General features: G+C 41.6%; 1 protein-coding gene and 1 long non-coding RNA gene across 2 annotated transcripts; one reads left to right on the plus strand and one right to left on the minus strand.

Annotated features, from left to right (window-relative positions):
- Window positions 1-5,757: 5,757 nt before the first annotated feature.
- On the minus strand, window positions 5,758-6,417 carry LOC120321742. The gene is given in 3 exon segments (XM_039375416.2): window positions 5,758-5,875; window positions 5,878-6,226; window positions 6,310-6,417. Coding segments are annotated over 2 exon segments (141 nt in total). The 5' UTR covers window positions 5,966-6,226; window positions 6,310-6,417; the 3' UTR covers window positions 5,758-5,822.
- A 292-nt stretch (window positions 6,418-6,709) lies between these two features.
- LOC120321743 lies at window positions 6,710-7,867 on the plus strand. The gene is made up of 3 exons (XR_005561456.1): window positions 6,710-7,213; window positions 7,269-7,389; window positions 7,444-7,867. It is a non-coding gene; the product is annotated as an uncharacterized LOC120321743 (long non-coding RNA).
- Window positions 7,868-10,855: the final 2,988 nt, after the last annotated feature.

Genomic DNA, 10,855 nt, shown 5'->3' on the forward strand with positions numbered 1-10,855 from the left:
CAGTAGACTGCCGGTAACTAGAACTGCCTGATTTAGTTTAGTTTAAGAAATAGACTCTGTGACACTGGCTATTGGATGTAATCTTTCCACACTGGTCACACTGCATGGTATTAATCAAACGGCTGGCTGACTTAAAGGATAACAAGAAGAAAGGGATAATAAACAAAACTCAAGGCAGTCGTTCGGTTTCCAATTGATAAAAAGATCAACGTTTCCAACTTTTTTAAAGGGTTGAGGTACAGATGCCCGACTGTATTTACGCGAAAAATAAAAATAACTGAAACTTGTTGACATTATTGTCGTTAATTTTAACTGGCATTGCCGGCCAAGCCGCCAATGGCAATGGCAAAAGTCAATGCCGGGACTTGTAAATCCTATAAACAAATGAAAGACAAACACAAGTCCGAGACGAGACAAAGCCTATCAGCCGGAGGAGTGAAGACCCGGATCGGTTCGGCTCGGTCTGGATTGGATCCTTCTGAGTCGCTCACCCGTTGTCTGGGCAAATGTTAATTTTGTCTTTTGCCAGTTAAGCGTGTGGATTTTTTAATTAGTCGCATCGTCGTCCAAGTGATTTATGGTCCAGCATAGCTTGCCCAGCCGAGCAGCCACATTCTGCACTTTGAAGAATTGGCTAAGCTAATAGGCGCTAAGGAGAAGGCGCTGAAGGAGTTGGAGTCGCAGATGATAAAGTTTAAGATGGAGAGATGGATATGACCGTGGGGCTGAGCAAAAGGTGCTGCTGGCGGGTTATGAGAGAATGTGATGTCGCTTATGGAATTTCAGCATAACCGCCTGCTCTGTTGATATAGTCAACGCGCTTTTATGGCCGAAAGCTGGAAGTTAAGAGCCCAATGCCAACAGCAAACAGCCAACAGCGAGCAAGTGTAGGTCCGGGTAATGAGCTGACATTGAACATGTTGGGCATGTTAGAATTTGCCGCTTGATGGCAGCTCAGAAATAAGCCATATCTTGTGCGATTTATGCCTCAAGTGGGGTCAACTATGCGTGAGTCGCCAATTAAAAAATGTGGCGCACTAAAAGAAGTGTCCTTACCATGTTTTATGCAGAGATCTGCTGGGTAAAATACATTTTAAGAGCTGAAAGTTATACAACTTGTGAAGCATCCCAAATTAAAAAATTGCAATTCTAGTGCAAAGGTTGTAGAGTAAACTGTTCCCAGATTTAGATAAAGAAAGGCATCCAACAACGGCCCCCGTTTTAGTGAGGCCAAAAACACAGTGTTTTAATTAAGCCTAACAAAATTCTGGTCATTCCAAAGTGTTACAAGCACAGCAGGAGTTCCAGCCAGTGGATCATGTTCGAAAACATAACTCCATCGCATAGCACCCAAGCTCAAAGCTCGCAAAAAGAATCCGCAAATCAGAGCTCCTAACCATATTTGCCAACTTAACGATTGCATCAACATTTCTGCGCTCACTCGTTATAGTTTTCGTCGGGGGTCTTATGACAATGTCTTGTCCGCGGAATGCTTTAAATGCACTCACGCAGCCGGTAGAGCGATTTTAATTCAGTGAAAACCATTTGATGGAATTTCGACAGGGAATTTGAAATGACCAAACACCTTCTGGCTTCATCTTAACACATCGTAAACTACCCGCCGAGAAACTAGTCGCTACATAAATCAAACTGCAGCTGCTGAACCCGGGCCAAGACCTTTACTCTCACTTTTCCCCGTTCCAGCTGATTCAGCTGATCCATCCGAAGAAAAGGCGGAAACAAGAAGCGCGGGCGTATCTAAACATGTCCGGCATTAATATGCAAATCGATGGACCCATCATAAAACGAAGTAGAAAACACACCAAAACATCTTCGATATGTGTCACTGTGTCGATGTGCGTGAGTGTGTCCGTCCGAGTCCGACTTGGCTAACAAAGTGGCAAGAGCCAGTTTTGGGATGCAAGAAGCCTCTTAGAGGAAGGTGCGTGATGGTAGTAAAATACAATTAAGCTTGGTGAAAATCTTTAGAAAGCATGGGAGGAATTCTAGCTTACAACATAACTGGTAGGCGACTTTCATAGCATGCATATTATTTATTGGATTTTTGCTTATGTTAAGTTTGTGGAAATTACAATCGAAGCTGAGAAAAAATGTTGTATAACCATCAAGAAAGAAATGATATAAAGAGAAATCTTTAAATAAACATATAAAAAACTGCATTTTTATATGTTATTATATTAAATATTAAAAAGAAGTCAGCAATTAAACAATCTTTTCTGCTATCACGCTATCATCTCTACACAGTCCCCTGCCAGCAGTCGAAATACAGAACGAAAAGCAAAGCGGACCGGACCAAGCCAAACCGAACTGCCCCATCAGGGACAGCATCTTAAGCTCATTTGTCACATAAAAATCATATATGTAATTTGCTTGACATCCAAAAGTGGACACCGAACGTCACGCGCCGGTGCAGCAAACGCCTCCATATTGGTGTAGGCTTTTGGCCAAGAGAAAGGTTCGGGATGCGGAGGCTGGAGCGTTGAGGAGCTGGGAGCATGAAGCAGGGAGCAGGGAGCAGGGAGCTGAATGCTGGGAGCGTTCACGGCGATGATGGCATCCAGAGGCGTCCAGCTTCAAACTTTGTGGCGCATGCGTTTTGGTGTCTCGTCGAGTAAGCGTTTCCTTAAATTAGCTGCACTTTTGAGGCACCATTATGTGCCGCTCGCCCAGGCACTTGATGTGGTGTCGTTGTGGACTTGGACTCGCTCCTGAGAGCCGTCATCTTCGTCATCATGGCCATTTTTGGGTGGGCATTAAGTGCCGGGCTCTCTGATGGAGTGTTGATGCCAGCCGAGGTCAGTTGGTAAGAAATTTATAGCTTCGCAATGTTTGCATGATGCATGGGGCAGCAATACCCCAGCATTTAGGTGGGCGCAATTGAGTTGGATCATAAAGTGCCACAAAAGGGAAATTACCAAGAGTCATCTCATGGCTAGCTTTTGTCAAGAGCAATTTACGAAGCAGATGGAATGAGAATATTTCGGGTAAGAATCAAGCATATTAATCAGTTTTGGGGTGCTCTCAGAACGGTATGCCATATACCGAGTGGGAGTTCCCAAACTAACGCCATAATGCATCGGTACAAGATACAAATTTACGACAGAATTGTGTAGCCTCTTGCTGCAATAGAATTTTTAAATTAAATATTTTTACCTTTTCAAATCATTTGAGCTTTAGAACTTAATTTTCGTTTATATCTCCAGACATTAGGAATTTCGACAGTAATAAGATTAGAGATATGCTCAATCAATTATCCATCTATTTTCCACTTGACCGGCAACTTGCAACTCTGGCCAGCTTCCTTGCTGCACCTGGGAGAGTGAGGATGAAGAAAAACCAACTCTTACTCTCTCGCATCCGGTTCCCAGCGAGGGGAATACCTTCGGTAGAACCGTTTAAGCAATCCATTTAAACAACTCGACACTTCAAAGCGAAGCTGCTGAATGTCTATCTGCGCTAAATGGAAAAGCCCTCAACGGCTTAGGCAAACATTTGCAATTACAATTTTAGCATATAATTGCAAACATGATAAACACTTTTATCTGCGGCTGCTGTTCACTCTCGGTTCTCCACAGCAATGGCAATCCGGCAAACCGACTATGCGATTCAATGCAATGCCATGTAATGCGAGGCCACGTCGAGGCAAACCTGGTCGGTCTGCACTCGGGCCACTCGGGCCAGAAGCAGGACAGGAGCGAGACCAGGACCAGTCTGGCCACAACTCACGCAGCACAAGCAGCACCAGCAGCAGGTTAGCCCGAGCTGCCAAGAAGAAGCGTGTCGCCAATTCGTGAGGTTTACCTAGAAAAATGTCGCGACAATTGTGCCCGCAAAAAGGAAAACCAAAGTGAACGAACAAAAGACAAACGACAGTAGTAGCCTCAGAGATGAACTCATGGCTAGAACTAGAAGTGGGATCGCACATAGAGAATCGCAGTAAAAAAATTAAAAACTATTTTTTGTCCATCTTTTTGTGAAATTATCATTTTTTAATTGTATTTTATCACCTAAACTGAAGTTGAACTTATCTACCTATTTAAAGCAGCTAATCTTTGAAAAATGAAATGATTAATAAATGTAAAATAACACTTTTTGTTTTTCATAGCTTTGCTTGAATACATTTCATGACCGGGCTCCAGCCAGCTACTTTTAGCGGCTCCGTCAGCGATGGAACGACTTTGGAGCTAGCGGAGTATGCAATTGAAATTGAAGAATTACGCGAAGAATGTCAGCGAACATAGTAAATGTTGTACACATGGCCCAGCCCGCTGGCAGTGGATCCCGATCTGGCCAGAGGGTCGCATATATTATGGCCGGTTTTCAGGACGGGATGGGGATGGGGCTCATTCTCCTCGCAGTGCGGGGAATTGTCACTGGCAGTTAAGTGATCTACAGCTGATCGGAGGAGTCGTGAAACGAGTGGCTAGCTGGAGAGGTAGTAGCTGGAGCATCCCCCGCCATCAGTTGTTGCCTTGATTCTGTGGCGGCATCTAAATGAACTAGAGATCAACTGGGTTTTAGTAGCCTTAGCCTCATTACGAATGGAAATGATGATGGACAATAATGACGCGACAACAGGAAGTCCAAGTCGTCGCTGCAATGCCGACGACAAGTCGTCAACTTTGGTCGATTCCTCTCCATTTTGCCGCTCCATAGGATTGCGATTCAACTGAATGAAAAGTCCCAGTCGGACGCGAACTCAAACTGGAACTGGGCTAGTGCATCGTTAAATTGATTTGTGTGTGATCCGATCCGCATAACTAGTTTCCGATGCCTGAGAAAGCTCTGCTGTTCTGCCGGCCACAAAAACGAAATAGCTTCTGTTACAATATTTGTTTGAATATTTCAGAAATGCCACTTAAATGCCAGACTTCAGATTCAGCACCGCGCTTCCGTTTATGGTAAGTTCTTGGTCTTATCATTGTCATAAGAGAGTTGTAAAGAATCCGGCCAATGTTAATGAGATGGGAATAAATCAAGTTTTATGGCACTGAAAGGCAGACCTGTACAAGCAATACCCCTTGCCATCCGGCAAATGAAGGAACAAATTTACGACAATTCGAAAATTGGCTGCCGTGGAGAACGGTTTAATTCTATTGCCAGGATTGTCATATTTTCGACAGGCCGACAATGGGAAAATGCAGCCAACACCCGCAACTTTCGGGCGCTAGTACCGTTTTCGACCAGTTTGCCCTGTCCGCCTGGCAATAGAAATTAAAGTTAACAAATTTCCGACAATGTTTGGACATTTTTGCAACAAAACGCCAACATAAAGCCAGAACAAAGCTGCAACAGCCGATGACGCCGAGTACCGTAATTGTGGCTCTTTCGGGTTCTTTGTCCGCATTCAAAGTTGTCAGATAAATGGGGAACAGCCAGGAGAGAGCGAGTGCACAAGCGGGAAGAGGTAAGTACACTTAAAACAATATCTATGCCTCCGAAGTCTTGATGAAAAAAAGGAAGCCTTGGATCCTTTGGTGCTCTGCAATACTTGCAATCTTTTTTACTAGTCTATATTCATATTCGCGAAATAAAAAATTGTTAATAATAATATCCTATAATTTTAACTTTCAATGGGATCTACACGCCCATAGTAATTACGCTTTAGCAGATCCGAGGAAGCTAATCGGTAGACTTAAAACTTAATGGATAAGGTAATAGGGTGTAAAGTTTTATAAAATTTAGTTTAAAAAAAAGGATTTTTAAAGAGTAATATGTGTTTAAAGTAATATTGTGTTTAGACTAATACTTTGTGTATATTAATATAAGCAATTGCTATTTACAATTTTAACTAACCATTTCTAAAAATGTTCTGAGTGCAGTCCTATTAAAGATCGCTTAGCTGACAATGCAACCCTAGGTAGCCGTTCCAGCTTCTTTCCATCAGCCAACGCAGACGCCCCAAAGGCCTAAAAGTTGCCGCCAACTTCCAATTGCCAAACATTTCTGGCCCGTCCACTCCTTACCCTTCTTTTCTTCGCGGATTTCTTTGGGATTCGGCGGATTGCAGGAGGAGTCTTTGACTTCGTAGAGTTAAGTTGTCGTCGCCGTTGTTCGATGAATCGTGATTTTGTCAATTGGGGCTCAAATTTTTTGTGCTCGGGTTCCTTTGTGAATGTGGAAATGTGGCACGTTGGCGTGGTACTGGGAATCGTAGCTTGGGTGTGGGAAAGGCAATTAGAGCGATGGAAAGTGCCGTCTAGTTCTAAATCGAATGGGAACAGAACATAAGGAATCCACTTACAAATGCACCATTCTCCATATAAGATGTACAGTTCTTAGTATTACCTTAGTATTAATATTTGGTAAATGATTCATCAAAATTTATACCCGTTACTTGTACCCCAGAAGAGTATACTAAAAGTATGTAACAGGTGGAAGAAGCGATTCCGACCCTATATAGCATTAATATATTTTGGATCAGATTCACTTGACGAGTCGCCTGTCAGTCTGTCTATGTGACTTTCTATCCTAATGAACGTCGAGATCTCAGAAACTATAACAACTAGAACTCTGATTGTCCGCCATACTCCATAATATGTCCTATGGGAAGGAAAGCGCGAAAACATGTTCTATATGCACTGAGAGCCATGAAACTGTTACCTAAAATGAGTAAAACTTGCATTTTTACAACGACTTAAACCTGACACACGAAAAACAATCGACAAAATCGTGGCCGACTGTTAGTTTAAATAAACAAAACAGTGACTGATGGAAGGCGAGATTTTAAATCAAATATTGAAGAATTATGGTTAAAGTGAAGAGACCAAAACATACATAAGCTAACACTTTTTTAGGAACTCTGAAATTAAGCAGCACTTGGCCAGAATGATCACTGATCACACAACGGAACGGTTTTCGGATTGTTTGCCTTTGACAAACAGAAAGGCAAAAGGGAGAACAGAAACAAATCCCAAATAAATCAACACATGCCACAAATGTATAAAAGATGTGAAGGCACCTCGACTGCGGCTGCAGGCCTCATAATCATATTGATGTATTACAATAGTTTGTGGAAATACCAACTCAACTCGGCTCTTTCAGTTGTAAAAAGCGCTCGTAAAATCTACAAAAACATGGCTGAGAATGCGCCCAACAGATACAAAGGCCAAATGAGCTGGGGAATAAAGAAAGCCCGACCCAGAATGTCTTGGCCGACAGATAAATAATGGAAATGCATACTAATTGAATGGTGAGAATTCTGTTGAGTCTGCGTTCTAAGCGCTGCCTAATTATTTGCACTCCAGAGATCTCAGATTGCATCTCCTCTTGTTTATGTATCATCATCTGAGCGGGTTCCAGCGCTATCAGCATTTCAACAAGATGTTAATTATGATGGAGATGAGTGTGTCGGCCGAGTCTAATTGCGTATGTCAATATATTTGGGGCTTTCAGCTTTGTGTGATGGTTTCTTTTTTTTAGCATTTCTTCTTTAATTGATTTCAATGAGTCGATAATTACCGGAGTAAAGCGCCGTTCACATCAGCAAAAGGAAACAACGACGAAACCGATATTAATGAAATGATTTCTCATAATTAATGAAATTTAATGCAGACCCAGAAATCAACGTTCAGCTCTCAGCGCTGAACAGAAGTTCCCACATCATTAATAAAAAGTAAAGCCCAAACCAAGAGACACACACGATGTGGCCCCTTGGCGCTATCAAAAGCTGAAATTCAAACGAACTCGAGCAGCAGATACAGAGTTACAAATGTATCTACAAGTCCTTCTTATCGCTGGCTTGTTCTTTTTGGGTTGCCTTGGTGTTTGCTTTGCTTTTTGCTCTTTGGTGAAAATAAATTATAAACAGTTCGGAAATAAAGTCAAACGTTTTGTCCGCTGTCCATTTAGTGGAAATTTATTGGCCTGGAATGTTAGGGCGCTACCTGAACGAAGACTTTGATCTACGGCCAGATTAAGCTGCATACCCGGGCATAACCCCTCAGCAGCTTCACACTCTATTAGCTGCAGCTGAGCAGCCACTTTTCTATCGATCGGTTGCATCTTAAATACTTTATCGATCTCATTTGCATAGTCCAGAAAATAGATAAAGCCTATATCTACTGAGCTTCTCCAGTTGCCTTGCCTCAAAATGTTCTCAGCTCATAAAGTTCCATAGTGAATCATTGTCAGTTCATGGCCCCTTCCTCCGGTTTCCGAGTCCCAAAGACTCAAACTCCAGCCTGGAAGCTCCGATCTTTGTGGCTTGCCTGCATTTCATTTATTGTGTAATTCCCTTCAATGTACTGTGCTTGCCACGGATTTCTTGTCTTCGCTTTTGAATTTGATTCTTGATTTTATGTCAGTTTATTTATGATAAGATGAACCTTTTTCTCCTTTTTTTTATTTTTTTCTCCGTCTTCGTCTTTGCCTCGCTCTCATTTTTTAGTATTTTGTTTTGGACCCTTGCCAAAAAAAGGAGTTTGGTTTCTCTAGTTCTCACTCAGTCTCGCTGCATGAATGAATAGATGAATGAAGCTCATTAAATTATGGATAACTTATGTATGTGAGGGGCTGGGAATCTGCATGGAAAAGATATTGAAATATAAGTAGGATGCACTGGGAGATATTAAGGGGGTATCAAGCGATTTTAGCGTCTGATAAATCTATAAGAGGATAAATATTTCTTTGATTTATTTATTAATGATTATAAAAGGCATGCTTATTTTAAGACCATTCTTATTTCCCCTCTCAATACATATTGCAAGTCATGTTTAATAAATGTATCGTTTAAAAATATTTTTATTACTTGCATTTCGTAACCTTTCAGCTTGCATTTTCTCGCACTGCACGATTTATATATCCCCGAATAAAGGCCTTCTTCGAGCAAGTACAAAGCTACAATTTCCGATCATGAGACGGCCAAGACCATTCAAATCCTCGAGCAACCGCGGCTTACTATTTTGGATTTCGAATCGGAGCGGAGATTTGTGTGCTGTTGCTTTGGCTTCTTTTTTACAGCAGATTTTCAAGATCAACAACGCAGCGTCACGAGAAGAGATGAAAAGCGAGATCTTTTATGGCGATTAGTGCAAGACAATGAATGCACGATGGATTCGAAAAAACTGACAACACAGAAACAGACAAAAATAAAAACTAAAAATAAAAAACTAAAAAGAACATTTTCTAACCGGAGCGACAGAGACGGAGACAAACCAACAAGAATGAGAACAAGTTGTTGTTCTTTTTTCTTACTTTGGTTATATTTCGTTTTATGAGAATTGAGCCAAACAATTTTCAACGCGCTCAGACAAAGGCATAAACGTCTGGGACACTTCATTTTGTCTTTTATATTTCTTCCTTTTTTACGGGCTTTTTAAGGCAATATTACTGTCAACGAGTGTTCTCATTGCTTGTGTGTATCCAAACATAATTGAAATGCCTCCTCAATGGGTTAATTTGGTGTGGAGCAAGGGGGTTATGGTAAACACAATTAGGTGCCAAAAAAAGAACGAGAGAAGATCTCCACTTATGGGCATCTCCACACGGGCCAAGATGAAATGACAAAATCTAGAGTAAACCAACTTGATAAACAAACAAAGTGGACGATCATCGACGATGGTCTGTTTGGGGCCCAAGTGTACGCCACGACCTAACATAATATTGTTTTAGTGCATTTTAATGGTCTAACCACTCGAGATCATCGGCCCGATGCATCTTTGCCGCAATTGTCTTTCTGGTAAGCGATACGCCACTGCACCATTACACCATTGCACCATTGCCCACCGTGGGCTCGATTTCCCCTCATGCTGGCCTAATGACTCGCCAGTTTGAATGCAAAGCTTACACTAGGCTGAACAATTGTTTCTAATGGCTGGGAAGCTTTTCACTTGGCCGACCTTGCACTTTCATTTAAACGCCTTTTCTTGAAGGACGCTTTATTTATCTTAAATAAAATGGATTATCTTACATAAAATGGACTTCCCTTTTGAATTGAGTTCTAATTCACCGCTGAGTAGTAAGAGTAAACACATGTCCAGATTGGGTCCAGCATCACGGCAATCTCTTCTACACATTTCGCATTTTCTCGCAGTGCAGAGCTGCTTAATTAGGCAGCTTCGGCGACGAAGTGCCGACCTGGACGCCGTCTCGTCGCTTATTTCTCCTTTAGTACCGCCGCTCAGTTAGTAAATCAGACAGATACGCACTAGGCGGGCAGGCAACTTCATTAACAGCCTCTCGGCCGGGCTGTAGGCCGTTTAAAAAGTAGAAATAAAGTATTATTTATGATTATTGTGAGAATTTCACAATGGCATGCGAGAATTTATTGTTAATGTTCTCCAGCTTCACTCGCAACGTTGCGCGTTGAGTGCGGAGTGTGAGATGTGATTTCTATTGGATGCAGCACAGTGGTGTCATTTTATGCACATTATTTTCTAGTTACTATGTCGCACACATGCTGATTGAGGCTCGGATAATAAGCCAGTAAATGGGAAGTTGGTTTAGAAATCTGGCTCTGCAAGACGAAGAAAACAAGAATTTGAAGAACAGCCTATTCATTTTATGACTAAACCTACTAGTCGTGAAAATAATTGTAAATTAATATTTAAAATACAAATTTATTGCTTTTTAGTGCTTTAGTGCATACCATTTTAAATACCTTTTCTTAGTTTGGAAATATGTTATTTGAAATTATGAAAGAAGACTTCAAATTGATGCCTCGATCCTTAATTTAACTTTTCTATTTTAGGCTTATACTCACCCTATGTTTTCCACTGTACTTCTATGTTAACAGCCTTCAGTTGAAAGGCAGCGGAGACAGCTGAGAAACCCACTTTTGTGCTTTCTGGCTTTACATATTCCGCTTAAATAGACTTTTTCTCCGCAGTGCTAC

The sequence above is a fragment of the Drosophila yakuba genome, chromosome 3R (assembly GCF_016746365.2).
Source record: "Drosophila yakuba strain Tai18E2 chromosome 3R, Prin_Dyak_Tai18E2_2.1, whole genome shotgun sequence".
In the NCBI taxonomy this organism is placed as follows: Eukaryota; Metazoa; Arthropoda; class Insecta; order Diptera; family Drosophilidae; genus Drosophila; species Drosophila yakuba.